The sequence below is a fragment of the Choloepus didactylus genome, chromosome 13, assembly GCF_015220235.1.
Source record: "Choloepus didactylus isolate mChoDid1 chromosome 13, mChoDid1.pri, whole genome shotgun sequence".
NCBI lineage: Eukaryota > Metazoa > Chordata > Mammalia > Pilosa > Megalonychidae > Choloepus > Choloepus didactylus.
The window spans coordinates 61,551,400-61,573,951 of NC_051319.1; the positions used below are offsets into that span (position 1 = coordinate 61,551,400).

General features: G+C 34.7%; 1 protein-coding gene across 5 annotated transcripts in view; it reads left to right on the top strand.

Moving 5' to 3' along the window:
* The window catches only part of PRR16 (proline rich 16), a 245,662-nt gene that overhangs the window by 122,185 nt on the left and 100,925 nt on the right, over window positions 1-22,552 (top strand). For 2 of the 5 annotated variants that reach the window (XM_037802235.1, XM_037802232.1), the window contains exon 2: window positions 20,444-20,541. The exons of the other annotated variants lie outside the window; for them this stretch is intronic. Coding sequence is in view for 1 of the 2 variants with exons in the window: in XM_037802232.1 (XP_037658160.1) it covers window positions 20,530-20,541 (12 nt within the window). In the remaining variant the exon portion in view is untranslated. The remainder of the gene's footprint in view (window positions 1-20,443; window positions 20,542-22,552) is intronic. 5 annotated transcript variants of the gene reach the window in all.

Genomic DNA, 22,552 nt, shown 5'->3' on the forward strand with positions numbered 1-22,552 from the left:
AGACTTCGTCTCCAGTCTCACCCCAACTTGACCCTCCGAGGTCTAGCTCAGATTCTTGATTTCTTTCATTTTCACTCATCTCCTTCCTTAGAATGTCCATTGCAGTGTGCACCTCTTTTGCTTTACCTATCCAATCTACTGTGTCCTAAAGTTATATGTGCATTTGACTTGTCTCATTAAGAAATAGTGAGCAGTTTGAGGGATGTTTGCCTCATCTTAGAGTTCCCCACAAGTATTTTGTCAGTAGTTCTTAAATATTTTATTTTATACTCATTCTGTAATAACTGATATTTCATACTCATTCTGGAATGACTAAACGTTGACGTTTTTGAGGTCTGTGTTTTAGAAAGCTTCTGGCTTTTGAGAGTTAGCTCATATAACTAGAATTCTTAGCAACAAAGATTGACACTTGAACTAAGTTATTGGGGGACTTGCAGTCAGACAAATCAGAATTCAATTCATGGTGTGTTTTTGCTTTCAGATGTGTGACCTCCCCAAGCTCCACTTTTTATGATTGCAAAATTGAGAAGGAAAATTGTAAAATGGTTGCTGGGAAGGTAGAATGAGACCTTGACTATAAGTGAATAGCCCAGTGCATGGCTCATAATGAACATTCAGTAAAGCTTAGCTATTATTATCAATAATAGTGTGCATATATAAATTACTCTGAATTATTCCTAATTGTTCTGCTATGTAGTACAGAAAAGAAAGCATCTTTGATCTTCATTTATTACATGATTTGTTTTATTTAGATATAGTCAAATAACAGTATTATGTGTTCTTTTTTATAGGATGTCCTTGATTTAGAAAGAATTCTAAGAGACTGTGTATTTTACATACTCTACATGTAAATATTACACATATGCATATAAATATGCATGTATATTCCTCTTTCTTCACCTATCACAATCATTGTATTAAAGGCTATAAAATATTTTTATAAATGAATATAACCCTAGATTGCTTTATGACAGATAACACATCTCTGTTTCACAGTGTTCTTAGAACTATGATTTAAATTATATACACATTACAAAGTAAAATGTAAAATTGATTTTATTTACTTAATTTAATAAATGAAGATCACGGTTTAGAGAACTGAGGTATAAACCAAAAGTTTATCTGTTCATTTGTTTTCCTGTTTTCTGAATTATCAGTATGATTACCTTCTTTTGTCCCATAACTGCAAGTCTCCAAGTGTAGTCTAACTGTTTTGGGAATATAAGTAGTGTGGGCTGATTTCAATTGTTAGTATTACAGGAAGTGCCACATACCTTGGTAAGATTAATTTTAAAATAGTAAATTCACAGAGAATAATGTTGTTTTAAATAAAATTGCATAAAGGAGCTTGGAATTTATCTTGAATCTTTAAAAATAAAAATTAAGCATATAATTTTAGAATGATCTGTTCTCCAAGAGACATGCTAAAACAGCATGGAGTAGCTCATGCTTCCATCTGATATATATGAGACAATCTGATATATATCAGGTTGCTGTCAAAATTTTTATTTTAAAGTGATATAACAGCTTGAATCTTTATAAGATATTTTTGACATCTTTCACTTTTATCATCAAAATGCCTGAGAAGACAAACTGTCATAACCAAGGTATTATACTGTATTCTAGTTTTGCTATACGTAATGATGAAGATGTCACATTACCCTTCCATAAATTTTGGTAACAAACTAAACTTGATTGAAGCCTATATGGCGTTTCCAAAACACCCTCTTTCAAATATAAATTTCAGGTGAAAATACTTTACTTATTAACATGAAAAGTATGCCTGTAGGTCTAGAGAATGAAATGCAGAGTAACTCTTGGAGCAGTGTTCTGCACGGAGTATGCTTAGTAAATGCCATTGACTCCATTGACAGTTGATGCAACCAAGTTGTAAATTGCTATATTCAGTACCAGATATTTTGTGTTTGTTTTGTTTTGACAGATAAAGTGTCAACTCATATTTATATTTATATAAAGGGTATCCATCATAGTAAACAAGAATTCCTTTTATATTGTGGCCTTAGCAAAGCATGCCTTTGGAGTACGATAGAAGCATAATCTTTTGTAGTGGTTTATTTCTAAAGCAATTTGCAATACACCTGCTCTACAAACTGTCTTTCCCCTTTCTTTGCTGCCCACTCTCTACATGATCCATCCTTAAGAGGATCATAATTTATTGTTTAAAGTGAGTCAAGACAGCTCTATTACTTAGTTAGTAATTGACTTTGGATTCTCATAATACTGATTATTGTTTTATAGGAAACATCAAAGGATTTGTGTATTTTTAGCATTTTAACATGTCTCCTGCATAATCCAGAATATCAGTGATAGATGCTGTATTTTAAAGATATATTAATCTTTTCTAGAGTAGCATGAGATAAGTAAAGCTAAACTCTGGTACAGATACAAAAACCTGATATAATCAACTTAGTTTATTTCCTTTTTAAAATATTAACTTGAGAAATAAATTTATTCCCAAAGAGAGTCAATGTGACTTTGTGATTCTCCTAGAGGAATCTTCTTTTGGCCAATTAGTGTCTATCTCTTTCAAATAAATACTTCTAAGGATTTTGGGTCTCTAATAGTGTTTTATCTCAATAGTACCACAAATACCAGCTTTGAAGAGTTTTGGCTAAGTAGTTAGCTTTGCAACTTAAATTAATTCTTCAAATTATTTAATTAAATAACTAATTAATTAAACACATATTTAATTTAAAATTCTTCCATTATTAAAAGCTTCTTAATGTATTCCCTGTCAAAATGTAATATTTTGTAAGCACATTTTCAATTTCAGATCTTCATAGTGTGTCAAAGGATTGGCAACCATTGGGTGATTTTAAGATCTACATCAATGTTAAGAACGGCTTTATTCCCATGTATTAGTAATTGTTTGGCTTTGTTTTGACCCCTCAGAATTGGCCATTTAAATATAGAAAAGCTTTTCCATGACTTGTAATTTTATCTACCTATCTGTCTGTCTGTCTATCTATCTAATCTACCTGCCTAACTACTGACACCTCTCTCTCTCTCTCTCTCTCTCTCTCTCTCTCTCTCTCTCTCTTACATAAGGGGTATCCTACTTTTTGATCTTTGTGTGTGTGTGTGTGTGTGTGTGAGTGTGTTTCTAAATCCACTGGCCTCTGTGATTGTTTCCATTATGCCTTGATTTGATGTGAGAAGGCACATGCTAGAGCATGTTGGAAAGTTTCTTTCTTCTTCCTACATAAGGTACCTGGACTTCATCTGGACATTGTGGTGCAAGGATGGGAGCTCTGGAGGGACCCCCATCTGAGAATGAAGCTAACACACTTGAAGGGAAGAGTATGAATTTCAGAAAAACAGAGCTTGATTATATTGAAAAACTCCTGAAACTTGCCTTATCAGTTTGTGCTTTATATAGTTATTTATGACTATTGGATTGAAACCATTAAAACTTCTTTTTTTAAAAACATTAATTTTGAGCCATTAAATTAGATCCTTCATTCTTCTTTTAAGAATCTTTTTTTGTTTTTGTTTTTCTCTTTTTTATATAATGAAATATTTCAGTCATGCAGAAAATGCAGAGAACAAGGTAACCAATTCTTTGTATCCATTGCCCAATTTAGCTGAAGAAAATATTTTGCCACATTTTATTTAAATCTTTTAATAACAAATAAAATTACAAATATAATTTACAGTTCCTGTGTAAGTACCCACCCCACCCCCACTACCCATCCCATTCTCTTTTCTCTCTCCCTCTCTCCCTAGGGATAAAAATAATCCTGAATTAGGTGTTTATTTTTTTATATTTTCTACATATGTATATTTCCATACATAATAAGGATAATTCCTCAGTATTTTAAAATATTTTCTGATTTGGGCCATACTGTAATTATGCACAGCATTTTTTTTTTTTTTTTCATACAACATTATCTTTCCACAACTCCTGGCTCTATATCAAGCATTTTTACTGCTTGGCAGAATTCCATTAAAGAATATAAAGGCCATTTCATTGTATGGATACACCACATTTATTTATATATTCACCTATTGATTGACAAGTATAGTGTATCCAAGTTTTGCTACTGAGGGTTTTAAAATAGGATCTCAATGTTTTAATCTGTGTTTCGCTGATTACAAATGAGATAGAACTTAGTTTCTTATGTTTGTTCACCAGGCGTGTTTCTTCATTTATTAATATTGTAGATATTATTTATCTTTTTCTACTGGATTATTTGTCTTTGATATAGATTTATAGAGTAGCTTTATTATATTTGAATATTAAGGTATATGCTTTGCAAATATCCTCTCCTATTCTATTGGTTGTGTTTTAACATTGTTTATAGTCTCTTTTTATTTGTAATATAATTCATCAGTAATTTAGTTTATGCTTATACTTGTTTAAGAAATCCTAGGTTTTCCCATATTTTTTTCTGAAGTATGAAATTTGCCTTTCATATTTAATAAGTATTTTCTATTCCAAGATGATATGTTTCTCTGTTTTTTTTCTAAAAGCACTGGCATCTTGCTTTTCACGTTTAAATTGTGATTAATAAAAGGTTTGTTATCTGATGTCATGAAAAATAGGTATAAATATTCTGATTTTCCACATTTACGGCAAATTAACAAGCACCATTTATTTATTCTTTCCCCACATAATTATCATGTCAAGTCACCAAACGTAAGGGTGAATTTCTGAGCTTTCTATTCTTTTACTCAGCTATGTAGCATTATCATAGATATGTAACAGTATCAAATTTTTGTAAATACTATAGTTTTATAATGTCTTGATATTTAGGAGGATGCTTTCCCCAATATGTTATGTTAATCTTTTCTTTCTGCTTCTCCTCCACACTTTTTCCTTGTAATTCTTCTAGTGAATATTTTGGGCTATTCTCATTCCTTTGCTTTTCCATTTGAAATTTAAAATCAGTTTGTCAACTTTTTTGAAAAGTTCCTGTAGAATTTTAGTGAAAATGCATTAGATGTATATGATAATTTGGGGGTAATTGCTTTTGTTACAAGATGGAGTCCTCCCAGTCATGAACATGGAATGTTTCTCCAAATATACAGACATGAAGGACATAATTATTGTTTTCCAATGATGTTTCATAATAGTTTCCATAAAAGCTCCCACATCCTTTAAAAATATATTATAGCTGGTTTACATTTGGGTTATTATGTAGATTTCTCTTCATATTCTGTCAGTTTATGCTTTATATTTGTATTTATGACTTGGATTGAGGACATATGTTTCAGAATTTTTATATATTCCTTGTTAATTATTTCTTTTATAATTATGTGGCAACGTTCCTTACCCTTATTAATGATTAATGACTTTTGTCTTAAAAATCAATATGATCTGAGATTACTAAAGTTATACCAGCTTAATTTTAGTTAGAATTTTCCTTGTGCATCTTTTTAAGTCTCTTTACTTTTAATCTTTCCTTATGTTTTAGGTGTGACTCAAAATCAGGAATCAGGTTATGGCTTTTTAAAAATATATAGTTACATAATTCATATTTTTAAGGTGGAAATTTAATACAAGAAAACTTATTGTGTGTCTAAACCTATTAACTGCAGTGTTATTTTGTTTTTGGTTTTGTTTGCTTCTTTTCCTTCTTTGCTTGCCTTCTGTTGGACTGATATAAAGTTTTCTGTTAAGTTCTTCCTCTTCTAGTTTGGAAGCTGTAGACACTGATTCCTTTTATTTCAAGTTGAATGTCAAAGTCATTGTATAAGTTATACATAAAAATGTAACTTTGCAAAACACTTGTATCTAAGCTTATAAATCTTGCATTCTCCCAAAAAGTAGCCTTAATATTTATATTTCTAGTTGTTTAATGGTTTTCTTTAAGGTTTGAATATACTTATTTAAATATTAATTTATTCAATGAAGTTTAAAGTTATCCAATAGTTCATTATGTCTCTTTAACGAGACAGAAATCATTAGCACTCTTAACTTCTCATTTTGTTTGATAATTTCTTGGTCTTTTTTAAGGGAAGGTTTTTTTTTTCCTTGATCTCTTTGAACATGTTAACATACTTATTTTAAATTTTTAATGTTGTAAAAAATTTTTATTTTGAGTGATTTTGTTTTAGCTACTGGTTTTCTTGCCTGTTGTAGCATTCAATTTCTCAATATAAAGCGTCATTTTGTGAGTTTATTTTTGCTTATGTTTTTCTCATTCTTACTGTGCTTACCTCTCTCTGTTTAGTAGTGTTGATTCCCTCAACCTGGCCACTGGCTCCTGTCCCCCCCCAGTTTAGAACTTGGTCTTTCCCCAAGTGTTATTTTGTATGTAATTGACTCAGTCCCTCAGTTCTTAGCCTGGTCAGTTTCCTCTTCCCTGGAAAGGAAACTTATGAGCTTTCTTAATGGTCTCCTATATCCCTAGGCCCAAAAGGGCCCTATAAGACTCATGCGGAGATGGGCAGCACATATTTATCAGCATCCAACTGTGAATGTGACTGAGATCTTCAGTATTGTTGAAGCCCTTTTAGTCTCTCTTTACCCCAGAGGGGTTGGAGGTCCACCAGCTGCCACCTGGCTTAAGCCCTGCTGACACCTGTCATTTCTGTTCTGATTCTACTCCATGGAGATGCTGTTTCATTTGGAGCCCAGTTCTGTTGGTTTGGTTTGTTTTGTTTCCTGTTATATTTGGTCAATCACAACTATGTGTTTGAGGTTGTATGAAATGCACTGAAACATGTACTTACAATGAGAGCTTGATTCGAAGTTTTCCTTTTATTGTTTAAGCCACTCTTCTCTTGTTTTTGCCTAAAAAAAACCTCTAAATTGATACATCATATCAAATACACATACATCTTTATGTATTTTAAATATTTTCTGAAAGTATTATGTTTTATTATCTATCTAGCTTTCCATCCACTCACAACAATAATTGGTATTATTTTAACAGTTTAAAGATGAGGAAACTGAATGTTTAGAGAATAAGTAACTTGCTAAAAGTTGTTAGTTTTAGCAGGGCCAAGATTATACGGTTGTTAGATTAGTTGACGTACAAAAAAAATGGCATGTAAAAGTGCAGGTGATATGTCAACATGATTAAAAAAAACTTATATCTGGCATATAAATGACTTTTACATTTTATCTGGCATATAAATGTAAAAGTCTTTATATTGGCTAACTTTTATGTGTAACTGTGTTTTTTTAAAAAGGAAGACTTCTATCACTGGTTTGAGAAGTTAGCTATATTTTTCAAAATCATATAAATACAAAATTATTACATTTGAAAAATTGTCCATTTATTACCTAAAATTACTTTATTAACCACCAGTCTAATACTCTAATGAAAAATTGTGACAAACCATAACACCTCCTTCACTTAACATTATATGTTATCGATTATAATTACTTAGCTATGCCAACATCCATAGCTATGTTAAATGATTTCTAAAATGCGAGGAAAGCTTTGTGACTCCAGTTCAGAAGGAAGATCATTTTAGTCTATGTTTAGATGTGTGTGTAGGAATTTTGACTATCAGTGAATTCTTCTCTTTTGTAACTATTCATTAAAAGTTGTGAACATTAGTGCCTGGTTAAATTGTTTCAAGAAAAGCAGTAAAAGGCACTCATAATTTAAAATAGCATTGTTCATGTAGCTTTTTATGAAATGTATATCTTTGTTTATTCACTCTTCAAAGAAATCCTTTGGTAAAAAATTTTTCCCACCTATAAATTCAAAGTGAAGAGCTTTTTTACTTTTTTTTTTTTTTTTACACTATGTATCCTACCTGTGGTGATATAATGTGAAATGTGATCATTATTTCAGTGAATGGAAGAAACTAAAGCAAGCTCTTCTTGCTTCTTTCATTTTTGGAAAGGAATGTTTAATTTCCTTGAGATATTCTGCTATACTATGGAATTTTAGTTTGGGACTTAAGGCGATCTGTACGTGCAGGTGGAGTGGTTCTGAGAGCTCTTCTGTGAGCACGGAGGCTGCAGAAGGGGTCCTTGGTCTGTGCTTCCTCAGTGTCCAGTGCCCTGTTCTTGGGCTCTCTGGGGTTCCACATCCTTTCTGCAGTCTGCTTTACAGAGACTAGCCCTTTCTCTCTTCTAAAGGCTGCTAAGGAAGATTTACACTAACTTCTTTAAATCACCAGTAGAATGTTTTATTGTTTTGTTTTGTTCTTGTGATAGTTGTTTTTGTTTGTTTCATTTAGTCTTGCTTTCCTAGAGTTTATTGCCTATATAAGTGTGTGTGTGTTTGTGTGTATGTGTGTATTTGTGTGTGTGTTCTGGAAAATTCATTTTAAAGAGAAAAATAAAATCTTTTAAATTTGACACAACCCAAGCCATTCTTCACCTTTTCTTATCCCTCTCCCACTGTAAATTAAAGAAATAATCAACAGTAGCATTTATTAAAAAAAAAAAAAAGCCTTTGAATCACTACCTTTAATCACTTATTCATGCAAAGTTTGCATTCTTTAACTCATCCTCCAGATGCATAGCAAATCTAGGTGTTCTATAGTTGAGTCACTGGTATTCAGGCAATGGTAATCATTTGGATGCATGTCCTGAGGCTTAAAACATTTTAAGCTTATTTTAAAAAAAGGGGAGGGGGTCACATATTTTGGGTGAGGCCCTTCCTTTATATTTCCTGGAAATCTGTCCAGTATTTTGTTTCAAACTTAAATTGATACAAAGTGAAATCAGAAGTTTACTAGAAGAAGACTAGTAAGATTTAGTCTTCTCAAAAACTTTTCTCACTATGCAAAACTGATTTCTTAGACTGGGTTCCTGACCCACCCTTGCGACTAGATTGCTGCTCTGAGCCCTTTCTGTGTAGGAATTTTGCAACCAGCAGTGGTATTCAGAATTTATGGTAATCTCATTAGTATTTAACATAGAGGGCAGAAGTGGAAGACAGTTAATGCAAAACTATGGAACTAATGCAAAAACAAAAGAAAAACAAAAGTATAGACATGTATTCCTGGTGAATTTTTACTGCTTAACAGCACAAATTTTGAAAATAGGTAGTTTGAAAAAGTGGCTAGTGTACTGTACAATGAGTGATTTAATATGCTGAATAAAGTGTTTTTAATCTGTTAATAGGAATACTTCTATTAGGCTAGGTTTTACTAACCTAATTTCAATGATGAAACTGCATTTCTTTAAAAAAGTATGTAAGTATTATATACTTAAAATAGTGTTAAGTATTAGCAATCCCCAAGCCCTTTGATGGTATTTCATTTCTTTTTCTTTGCTGTCATGAGCCAATGTTCTGTGTTTGACCCATAGAAAATAAACTGGGAATAGCCTATTTCTTCTGGATTTCTGGAATGTAAACAGGACCTACATTCCTATTACACTCTTCCTGGATCTAGAAAGGTGTCAAAAAGGTCTCTCCTCCTGGTCTTAGTGTTCTGTGAAGCTAATTAATCTTTGTATCTATTCATATTCAAAAGAGAGATGACTATTCATCCTAGGGGGAGCATGTCTCCCCCCAAAATTTCCATTTATTCCATGAGAAAATATCTTCTTCATAGAGTTGTATCACTTAGCTTCTCTTTTCAGAAAAGGACATTTGGGGATCTTTGCCAAATTATTGTGGAAATAGATACGATATTCTTAGGAAGAAGAACCATTTAGCCAAGTTTTAGACAATGAAAAGTTTTAGGGTTAAAAATAATAATAATTCAGCATGAAAGTAAAACTCAAAGCAATGCATTTCTTATCAAATTAATCCATGCTTTCCATAGAGAAATTTGGATTTGTTTTATCAAGGATTTGATTTGTTTGAGTGATGCATCTGTATATTCTACATTATTTGTGCAATTAAAAGAGAAGTTTTTGAAGCAAGTGATTATTATTATCTGGAAATCTTCACTCCATTTTCTTTCCCATTTTTTCTGGGCTGTTCCTGGACTAATAATAATAGTTTAAACTCTGCGGAAAGCCACCACAATTTCCATTCTTTTCCCATGGTCCCAGATTACTGTTTTTACTCTGCATGTAGCTTTCCAAATTCTCAAACTCCCCTGAAGAGTTAGTCTCTTTTGTCTTGAGGCCTGCCCTCTGCTCTGTTCACAATCCATAAAGAAGGAAGTTTGGCTTCAAGCAGTTGTGCCACATCTAATCTCAGGTGTATGTGGCAGGCACCATGGGCCCAGTTTAACACCTTGAACAGCTACGCTGCAGAGGCAGGTGGGAAAGCAGTTCCCTACTATTTACTGCATAGATTTGTGATGGGGACAGTTTTCTCTGCCCGTGTCCATCTGTTTGCTAGTGTTCCTTGAACTAATTGCCTTTTACTACAAAGGCAACTGGTCAAAAATTAAACACTGACTTGAAATATTCCACATGAAAACTGCACTCTTCCTTTTATTTAAACTCTGACTGCCTGATGTGGCAATATATGGCAACATAGTTTTCAGATTATTTTAAATATGGTTTAAATATAGTATACAGCTGAGAAGAAATTTTAATGTGTATATATTATTTTATTGATTCTTTTTTATAATACACCATTTTAAGAATACTAAATGTAATTCATTTAATACATTGTTCAATGAAGTGTTTATATAATATTACTTCCACAAAACCTTGAAGCCTTTTTAAATATGAGAATTAATGATGTGTTCCTTTCAAGTTGAGTGCTCATATAACATGCTCTTATTTTGATAAGTGATGAATTAGTTAAAAGCTCACTTTAATGTCACTATTTTTTTGGTAACTGAACATGTTATTGGACAAATACATGTGAGAATTATGTATACATTGGGCAGATTATGTGCAGAGCATCCAGTTAACAGTTAAGTAGAGATTGAAGGGCACATAATGAATTTACAGATGGAGCTTGGCTATAGTTTATCTTGCCCATGTTTAATAAAGTAAAGGAAACCTATTAATTAAGTACAAATTTTATAATGGGGCACAATTTATTATTGTATTACTGATTTTATGAATAATCATACAATATACAATTAAAACTGATATTTTTAAATGACTTTTTATTCTCATATTTTATCATTACTTTTTGGTGGCACTTAAGTTAAAATTAGTTGAAACTGGAAAGTTTGTAACTTTATTCTTTTCTATTCTTTTCTTTCTCTTAAATCTTAAAATGTATTATTTTGTCCAATGGAAGATGGTGCTTTATATTTTTTCCCAATAATCCTTTAAGCAGTTAATATATTTAAATTTCATAATCTAAATTCCTAAAAAGATGTTTCTAAATAATTTACAAATAAACTATTGAGACCATTTGTTTTAACTTCCATTTGGGACAAAACAAACGATAATCCCAAATTTGAATGTTTTATTTAATTCACATGACTGCTTTACATGTATGATCTATTATATAATTATATTTAGGTTTTTTATATTTATATTGTAGGCTTTTCTGGGGTCCTTTGTGTAATTTCAACAGCATGGTGATATGCTGATACTTGATAAAAAACATTTTCTTTAGGACAGTGACATATCTCATTTAGGCAACTGCCACTAAAAAGGAGACTTAACCCTGAATTTTCATTCATTGTGTCCAGAAACATGGTTCATTTAAGAAATATGAACTGAAATTACAATACCCTCAGCTGCTAGCCTAAGAACTGGGTATTAATAAAGTGTGTGTATCTAAGAAACAAATGTCTTGTGATTTTCAGATGCTGGTGTTATAAAGATGAGTAAGGGGTTTTATCACTGCCCTGAAGAACCTTCGTGAGCCAGTAGAATAATGATTAGCATTTGAATAGCTCTTTCCTTAGCAAAGCAGTTTCAAACACAGGGAATCAAGTGATGGATATTTGTAGCTGGTGGGTTATGGGTAGGTGTTTGATTCCTAGATAAGTCTGATGGCTTAATAAAGAGACATCTTCCTCTTCTGTCACCAAACTCTGACCCTGTGGATAAAGACACATTTTATAATTATATGTCCTTGATTAAGGAGAGACAAGATAATGTGTCAAGCTGAACATAAAACCTATCATGATTCCTGAAAATTTTGTTTGGCATGCATTCTATGTTATGTTCCTTTTTTGTACCTCATTTCTGGAAAGATAAGCAAATGCTCCGGGTGGATTATCAGAACACATTATGGGTGCTGATTAACTCTGCAAAGGCCAAAAAAGTAAAATGTACATTTGTCAGGAATTCAAGTTCATGCCCTCCCCCATGGGAAAATTAAGATCATTTTTTTTTTTTATTGCCCAGTGGCCAATGCCAAGTGTAAAGTTTAGATGTATTCCTTCTAGAATTGACATAATACTCAGGATAACTGATATTCACTTTAATGATTTACTTCAAACATTTACCATATAATTTTCAAACCTTTCCCACTTTGGTTTGGTTAGACTAGTCTGAGACCATGCCTAAAATGCATGGGAGGGATAAAGGAAGGAATTGTTCAGCTTATACTTGGCAGTAAAGTGCTATTGCCGAATAAGATCACAAGTTATGGCTGGAAAGGTTTGGTAATAGTTTTTCCACTGTGCAAAGCCAGACAATCTCAGCCAAGCAGCAGAACAGAATCTATACTGTCAAAATGGAAAAATGAAAAAAGTGGTGGCAATTACGAAGCTGGGGAATTCTGGCAGTTCACTTAGAATTTGGCACTTGTATTTCACTTTGCAAAGAAACATATGGGCACTGACTATTTCATCTTGAGCCGCAGCTGTACTTGACACCTAGATTAATGATGAGACTTAAATGCGTGGTTCAGAATTCTTCATTCAAAGTGTCAGTAAACTTTCTGACATGCATTGTTACTACAGTATTTTCCCAATTTAAAAACAGAAATAAGAATTGTGGGAAGATGGCAGTGTAGGAAGGGCCAGAAATCAGTCCATCCACCAGAATAACAATTAAACAAGCAGGGACTGTCTTTATCAATTATTTCAAAACTCAACAAGAGTCTAGTAGATCACTATACAGCATCCAGGGAGGAATGGAAAGAAGAGGCTAGTAAATTACAGTAAATCCAGTAAATTGTTCTTTCCCAAAGTGGTTACTGGCACCCATCTCCCACTCTTGCAGCAGGCAGCTTGGGATCTGGCCACTGGTGTAGCTTGTTGGCACAAGAAGGGGACATAAAAATCCAGTACCCCAAGATCTGGAGGTTGGGGGGTGAGTCCAGTTACTGATTACTGACTTTGATTAGCATCTTTGGACCACTGGGGGCCCAGCTCTGAGGGTAGCTATTGTTTCAGCCCACCATGGACAAATACAGAAGAGAAGACTTAAAGACAGTATGCTTCCTCAGAGCTGCAGATGACAACTGAAGGGCTGCATTTGTTGAGCAGGTACCGAGTCAACTGCATTTGTTGAGCAGGTACCAAGTCAAGAAAGCACAGCTTTGGGGAGCTGTGCAAGAAGCTCCTGGTGTCCTTCCTGGCCCCTTCCTTCTTCTCTCCTCAGGGCAGTTTGGAGCCAGTGGCACTCCCTTTGTGGGTCCCTGACCTTGTTCCGTCTGGGAAAGACTGACTTGGGAAACTTCTCTTTGGTGTCCCAGTCCTCCAAGAATTTATCCTACAGGCAAAAGGAGCTTGAGACAATGAAAGCAGTAAAAGAAACAATTGAAGGGTCCAGCCTGAGCAAGGCTTGCATGCTTTGAGTCCAGTGGTGCAACACTCAGGAGAGGAAGAATTTCTCTTCCCTGGGAAATAGAGGGGCATTAAACTTCTGTGCACAGTGGAAATTCTAAGGCCACAAGTAACACAAGTGCAGGACAAGACACAGGCCCAGAAAAGACAGGGAGGATACTGTACTTTGCACTCACCTTGGGCGGACAATCCTGATAGGAGGGCTGAATTCTGACAGAAAGTACCAGCAAACACAAAGCCAATTTTTCAAAGTGGTGAAAAGTATTTTTTGCTTAGATTTGCTTAGTATTAGCTCCTGACAGTCCAGAAAATCTCTGCCGTATCATTAGCTCAAACTCAAAAAACAGATATCTCAGGTAAGGTAACAAATCTTTTGTGCGACAAAAGATTACAGATAAACAAAGAAACAGGAAATGATGGTCAATCCAAAAGAAGAGGATAAAAACCCAGAAAACATCAACAAAGAAAACCAGACCATGGACATACTGGAAAAAGAGTTTTAAAAAATGATCATCAATATGCTCAAGGAGATGAAGAAAAATACAGAGAAAGAACTAAAGGTTATCAGCAAATCAATGAAGGAAATGTATGAGAATCTCAGAGAAAAGATAGAAATTTTTAAAAGGAACCGACAGTACTGCTGGAGTTGAAGAGCACAATCACTGAAATGAAAAATTCCCAGGAAGGTTTCAACAGCTGATTGGAGCTGGAAGAAGAAAGAATCAGTGAACTCAAAGACAAAACAATTGAAATGAGTCAGGCTGAGGAGCAGAAAGAAAACGAAATTTTAAAAAGTGAAAATAGCCTTAGACACCTCTTGGATACCATCGTATGTACTAATATACACATTATGGGAATATCAGAAGGAGAAGAAAGAGAGAAAGGGGCAAGAGGAATATTCAAAGTTACAATGAGAGAAAACTTTCCAAACTTAGAAAAAAACATGAATATGCACATTCAAGAATGCCAGAGAATACCAAAAATGTAAACTTGAGGAAAATTATGCCCCATTACTTACCAATCAAACTGTCAAATGCAGAGGACAAAGAGAGAGATCTGAAAATTACAAGAAAAAAGCAACATGCTATGTATAAGGGAGTCCCAATTACATTGAGTACTGATTTCTCATCAGAAACCATGGAAGCAAGAAGGCAGAGGATGGAAATACTTCAAGTGCTGAGAGAAAACAACTGCCAACCAATACTCTTATTTCTGGTGAGACTTTTATTTTTTCAAAAATAAGGAGGTTAGTAAGACGTTCCCAGATAAACAAGAGGCGAAGGAGTGCATTACCACTAGACCTGCCTTATAAGCAACGCTAAATTGAGTTCTTCAGAACGAGAGGAAAGGATACTAGACAGTGGGTCAAAGTGGCATAAAGAAATAAAGACTTCCAATAAGGGTAACCGTTTGGTTAATTATAAATGTCAGTGCTATTACATTGTATTTTTTGGTATGTAACTCCACTTCTTACATCCTATAGGTACTGCAATGCAAATGAATAAAAATAATATGGTTTTGGACTTCAGATGTACAAGAGATAAAACATTTAACAAAGACAAAAAAGAATAGAGGTATAGGAGCTCTATATATGTATGCTATCAAAGTTAAGTTGGTATCAAATCAAATATGGTAGTTATATATATATGTATATGTATATATCTGATGTTAAATTTTAATCCCATGGCCACTACAAGAAAAATATATGAAAAATATATCCAGATATAAATGAGAGGGGACTCAATATGGTATAGTACAAAAAAATCAAATAAATATGAATGTAGGCATTAAGGGAAGTTTGAAGGAGAAAAAGGTATAAGATTTACAAAGACTAAAGAGCAAAATGGCAGAAAAAATCTTGCAATATCAGTAGGGAGTTTAAATGTAAATGGATTAAACTCTCCAGCCAAATTGAAGAAATTGGCAGAATGGATTAAAAAAAACATGACCTGAAGACATGCTGCTTACAAGAGACTCACCTTAAGTTCAAAGTTACTTTGGAGCGCTGCACCTGTATGAAAAAATACTGACAGGTCTGAAGGGATAAATAGATGGCTCTACATTAATAGTAGGTGACTTTAGTACACTATTTTCAATGATGGACAGAACATCTAGACAGACGATCAGTGATGAAATAGAAAACTCGAGCAACAGTCTAAACCAAATAGACCTAACAGACACACATAAAACACTGCTACCAACAGGAACAGAATACATATTTTTCAGTAGTGCACATGTGTCATTCTCCAGGAGAGACCATATCTTAGGTCACAAGTCAAGTCCCAATAAATTAAAAATTCTTGAAATGATGCAAAGTAACTTCTCCTGTCACAATGGAATGAAGCTAGGAATCAAAAACAGAGGGAGAAATGGAAAATTCACTAATATATGGAAATTAAGCCAAATACACTAAACAATCAATAGGCTAAAGAGGAAATCACAAGGGAAATTAGGAAATACCCTGAGGTGCATGAAAATGAAAATAAAACCTACAAAATCAGCAAAGGTGGTGCTGAGAAGGAAATTTATAGCTCCAAACGCTTACATCAGAAAGAAGAAGCAGTTCAATCAGACCTAACCTCACAACTGAAAGAACTGGAAGAAGAGCACAGGGGGTCCAAAATAGGCAGAGGGAAGGGAATAACAAAGATTGGTGGAGATTAATGAAATAGAGAATAATAAAACAGAGAGAGAATCAGTAAAACCAAAAATTGGTCTTTGAAAAAATCAATAAAATTTACAAACCTTTACCTAGACTGATGAAGGATAAAAAGGACAGAAATAACTAAAATCAGAAATGAAAAGGGATACATTACTAATGACCTCACTGAAATAAAAAGGACCATAAGAGGATCTATGAAAAACTGTACACCAATAAATTAAATAACCTATATGAAATGGACAGATTCCTAAGAACACCCTCAGACTATCTCCACTGACTCAAGAAGAAATAGAAAATCTCCACAACCATAACTACTAAAAAGATAGAATCAGTAATCACAAACTCCCCAACAAAGAAAATCCAAGGACCAGATGGCTTCACGGGAATTTTACCAATCATTCCAAGAAGAATTGACACCAATCCTCAAACTCTTTCAAAATTTGAAGAGGAAAGAGCATTACCTAATTCTTTTCACAAGGCCGACATTGAGAGGCCAGATAAAAATATCACAAGAAAATAAAATCACAGACCAATATCTCTTATGAACATCAATGCAAAAATACTCAATAAAATATTAGTAAACTGAATTCTACAGCATGCTAAAAGAATTGTACACCATAACAAAGTGAGATTTATCCCAGGTATGCAAAGGTGGTTGAACATAAGAAAATCAATTAATGTAAACACTACATTAACAGAAACAAGTAGAAAAAACAAAACAAAACAAAACATGATCATCTCAATTGACACAGAAAATGCATTTGATAAAATCCAGCAGTCTTTATTGATAAAAACACTTAGAAAAGTAGGAATAGAAAGAAACTTGTAACTTACATGACATGAAAAGGGCATATATGGAAACCCACAGCTAACGTTATACTCTTGGTGAGAGACTGAAGGCTTTCCTTCTAAGACGGCGAGAAAACAAGGATGCCCACTGTCTCCTCTGTTATTCAACTTTGCACTGCAAATTATACCTAGAACAATTAGACAAGGAAAATAAATAAGAGGCATCTAAATTGGAAAAGAAGAAATAAAACTTTCCCTATTCACAGATGATATGTTTCTATACACAGCAAGCCCAGAAAAATCCACAACAAAGCTTCTAGAGCTAATAAATGAATTCAGCAAAGTGGCAGGGTACAAGACCAACACCCCCAAATCAGTAGTGCTTCTATAGACTAGTAAGGAACAATCAGAAGAGGAAATCAAGAAAAAAAATTCCTTTACAATAGCAATTAAGGAAATCAAATATCTAGGAATAAATCCAACCAAGGATGTAAAGGACTTGTACACAAAAACTACACAACATCACTAAAAGAAAACAAAGATCACCTTGGTGGATTGGCACACTAAATATTAAAATGTCAATTCTATGCAAAGCAATTTATAGATTCAATGTAATCCCAATAAAAATTCCAACAACCTTCTTTGCAAAAAGGGAAAAGCCATCATTACATTTATATTGAAGGGTAAGGGGCCCCAAGTAGCCAAAGCCATCTTGAAAAAGAACTAGGTTGTAGGATTCACACTTTCTGATCATAAAACTTATTATAAAGACACAGTATTTAAAATATCATGGTACTGGTGCAAGAACAGACATTTACACCAATGGAATTGAATTGAGAGTTCATAAATCAACCCTCACATTTATGGTCAACTGAGTTTTGACAAGGGAGCAAAGGCCTCTCAGTTGTGAAAGAATAGTCTCTTCAACAAATGGTGCTGGGATACTAGATTTCCATTTCCACAATTAGAATAAGAAAACTCATAGAGTCAGAATCTGGAATACTGGTTACCAGGGGATGGGAGGGGGTAGGGAATAGAGTTAATGCTTAAAGCATACACAATGTCTATTTGGGATGATGGAAAAGGTTTGGTAATGGATGGCAGTGATGGTAGCAGAACATTGTGAATGCAATTAACAGCACTGCATTATAAATTTGTATATGGCTACAAGGGAAATTTTTAGATTGTATATATGTTACTATAATAAAAAAATTTTAAAAATCCATTGAACTGCACAACACAGTGTACCCACAGTTAAACCAAGGACTATTATTAATCATAAAATTATAAAATGTATTTTCATCAATTATAACAAATGCACTACTGCAATGCAAGGTGTTAATAATAGAGTGGTATATGGGAACCCTATATTTTACACATGATTTTTCTGTAAACTCAAAACTCCCTTTATAAAAAAAAATAAGCAGAAACCATGTGCTTTAAAGAGAAAGTCCTTTCCATGCAGTAGCTCATCACATTGTACTCAGATTACTCAAATCAAATCTATAAACAGTATTTTTTTTTTTACCTCCTTCTCAGAATGAGGAAAGAGAGGCACAGGGAAGTAAATACATGCATTGATTGGGGTCACACAGCTAGTGAGTCTGACTGTGGGAGCCATTCTCCTATCCCTGTCTCCTGTGCTGTGGCTTGAAGAGTAAACTGGTCCTATTTAACAGAAAATCTACATTCCTTTCCCTAGGTCCTAAGGTTTTTTTGTTTGTTTACACCTTTTTTTTTTTTTTTTTTTTTTTTTTTGGTAAACATTTTTGGGGGCCTGAGGTAGTTAAGAGAGGTGAGAGGCAGGTAAATTCCATCAGAACAGTCCAAGCATAATCTTCACCATTTCTTTGCTTTTCCACTCCAGCATTACCACTTTTATGAATCTCTGATTTTGTCAGTAGTGTTAGAAGTATTCTATATAGATTTAATGTGAAATGTGGTTGAAGGATTTGATTGCTCTCATTTTTGACTGTTGCTTTTGGAAAAAGTTTTAACTGTAAATAGTTTACTACTGAGTATCAAATAGTGCTTGCCTAATGCTATTCATGAGATTCTTTTTAAAAATTAATATTCTTCATTCAAACTGTATAATTCACTATTAACTCAAATTTTTCCCATAATTGAGATGTATGTAATAAAAATACAGGTAGTTATTTTGTTTGTTTTATTCACTGCCATATTCCCAGTATCTAGAAGGGTCCCTGGCACCCAGCTGGTACTTGAGTCTTTTGTTAAAAGAGTGTAAAAATGGATGAATGATGGAGGCAAAAGCCTTTAGTTTATTCAAAGATATAATTTTGGTTTTCCTCTTAAATATTCAAGGTTATTGTTGATGAAAATCATTAATGTCATCGGAAGCTGCAAGAAGCTGAGATAAATTGTGCCCCTTCTCCCCCCACCCCCACTACCCTACCCTGTTTTTGAGGTCCTTGAAGGAGAGTTTTTCTCACTCATTTCTGCATTGTTAGTACTCACACATAGCACAGTGCTCTCTAAATAGTGAAAGAATCTGTGAAAAAATGATTGAGCAGACTGATTACTTAAACTCTCGTCTCCCTATTCATATCTAATATTTGACCATGTCTCAAGTACAGTGACTGCAGTGTTTGGGAAACACGTTACCAAAGCTTGAGGCAGGAATGGGCACCCCCACACTTGGGGAGAAGTGATCCATCATCTCAGGATTGGGTGAGACCTCAAGGTCATGGACTCCAGCTGCCTTTTGGTCCTTACGGTGCTTACATCATCACCGCCAGGAGGTCACTTAGCCTCTGCTTTAACACCTCCTCTGTTATTTCACCTTTGGCTTCACATTTCCCGGAGTGTGTTTCCTTGAGGTTCAGTCCTTTGACACCTGACAAAATAAGCCTAGGTTCCCCTGAGACATAGCATCCCTTCAAATATTTGGGGATAGCTCTTATTTTCAGAGGCTGCTCTGCACTACACTACTTAGGATATTTATATCAGGTTCTGTGACACGATTTCTTGCCCCTTCTCTTCCTGATTATTGCCCCTCAATATGGTCCTAATTTGTTTGTGTTAGTAACTCAATAGACAGCAATACTCTAAAACTGTATTGATTAGTGAGTCAGTATGAAACTCAAGAAAGATTCCAGTGATTTGCTGTAGTCTTCTGCTCTCAGCAGGAATACATGCTCAGTGAGTGCTCTTGAAGACTCGATTGACGGACTGCTCTTTCCTCAGGGCTTTTATGTGTTCGCTGACTGTGTGATCCTTCACATGCACTGCCTCGATGAACATGCCTCATTAGTTGACTCCTCCTCTCCTCCCATCCATGTGCCAGTCTCCATCAATGCACTCCATTCCTTCATACTGACTCACTCACCCCGATTCATAACTTTCTGCACTTTGTTCAGTTCAGTGTGTTTTGGGAAGTCTAAAGTAAATACTCTATTTTAAAAAGCTCTCTAATTTTTTTAACAGAAGCTTCATAGCCTACTCCCACCTCCCCACATGATGAAACAGGGAAACAGTGCTGCAGGCAGACAGTGACAACAGGACACCAGGAAATGCCCGAGAAGGTCAGCCCTACCTTGACATGATGTTTTCAGGAATTTGAAGAACACATACCAGCATTTCTAAGAAACATGCAAGTCCAGTATATCATTTGTTATTTGAAATATACGTAAAAGTAGCGATTAACAATTAAATCTCTTTGAATATTAAAGTTATTAAATATTGACATAATTAACATTATTAAGAATCACAACATTAATTATCACCATATAAATTGTCATATTTTCGGTCTATGTTTATGTTTAAATTCCACAGAGGAAAATGCATGTAATAATATCATGAATTTTAGCAATGCTTTCTTTCTTTGTAGGGTTCCAACAACATTTTAAGGAGCATTTATAGTGCTTTTTAAATTGCAAGTTTAACTTCCAAGGTGCCAGGAATAATGGGTTCATGTTAGAATAATCATGTTTTATATCAACAAAGTTAGTTTACATTTGGATAATTTTTTTTTTACGGAGTATAGGAAACTAATAATTTTGGCCATTAGACAACAATCAAAATTACATAAAATATATGATAATAAGGATCAAATATTTGAGCCAATGTTCATTTCTTCTTTTTTTAATAATGAAAATTAAAATGTTTATTATTTATGGATAAATTGTACCACTTTGTGTTTAAAATAATATTTAAGTAAAGTCATTCCAAAATTTGATAGAAAATTCCAATTTTTAAATCAAGAAAGACTCAAACGTTTGTTCCTTGCCTCTGGTGTCCATGTAGGAGACAATTTTGAAGTAGCTACACAGTGTTATTATATAAGACCAAGCATGGGAGGTTTTGCTGTAACGGTTTTGAGGAAGTAGGGGGAAAAGGGAAAGAACTAACATATTGAGTGCTTTCTATGTACCAGGTGCTTTTCTTATAAAAAGTGTATGAAGTGGGTATTATGCCCATCCCACAGGTGGAAAAGCTAAGTTTCCTAGAGAAGAAGTATTGTGTTAATTAGCGATAGGGCTAGACCTTTAATTAAGTCTGCCTGGCTCCGTTTTCTTCCATCCCACTTTTCCTCTTCCGAGTTGTTTTTGGCAGTGGGTCTCTGGCCAGGTGGCTGATGGGATTGTGGTCAAAGTCACTGGAAAGAATGTGACTACACATCGCCCCACACGCCTGGCTAACCCTGACTTCGTGGAAGGACTCCCAAGAGAACAACACCCCACACCCCATCCCCCATCCCCGCTCATGGCCAGGCAACCTCTTCTAAAATGGCCCACTCTAAAACTTCCCAGCAGCTCACCAGATCTAACTGGTGCAATTAAACTTGCGTGGCCCCACCCTCCCTATCTAAATGATTTTTCACCACTTCAACAGAGCATCTCCACCCTTGTCAGAGAACTTTTCTTCTGATCACCCTCCCTCTATCCCTGTGGTTCTCTTCTGTCTGTCCTAACCACGATCCTGACCTGCTCATGGAACCTCCCAGCTCCAGGTTCCCTGTCTCCACGCTGCACCTTAGCCATCTCTCTCCTGACTTAGCTGAGCTCCTGCCACAGTCCTACTTTGCACCACGCCCTTTAGCCCTTGATTCTACATGGTCTGGTACTGTTCTCAACCTCCTCTGTCACTTTTGTCTCCCCCATCAGAGTTTAAATTCTTCAAGGCCAGCCTCTGTGTCTTACATGTCTTTTAATTTCCCTAGGGGGCTAGTTCATCCTTAGAGATACAGTAGATAGTCAAAAAATTAATTGTTATTATACTAAAAGATACAAGGGCTTGCATTTTCCATATTTTCGTAATCAGAAGGCCCACCTACCCACAGACATGCCCTACTCAAATGCATAGACATCTGTGTTCATCTCAAATGAGACCGTATCCATCATCACCTTCTGGTCACAGCAGTACAGAAAGAGGGTCTGCATTTTGGCCTTGATCTTGCACTGCCCCAGTTTCTGCTGCAATAGTACTTGCCCTTGACAGAACCGTGAAGTAGGTCTGGTTCTGGTTTACTGAGCCCTTTCCCTCCTCTTTTTGTCATCAGGCGCCTTCGCTGCAACTAAGAGTCTGCCCTGGCCA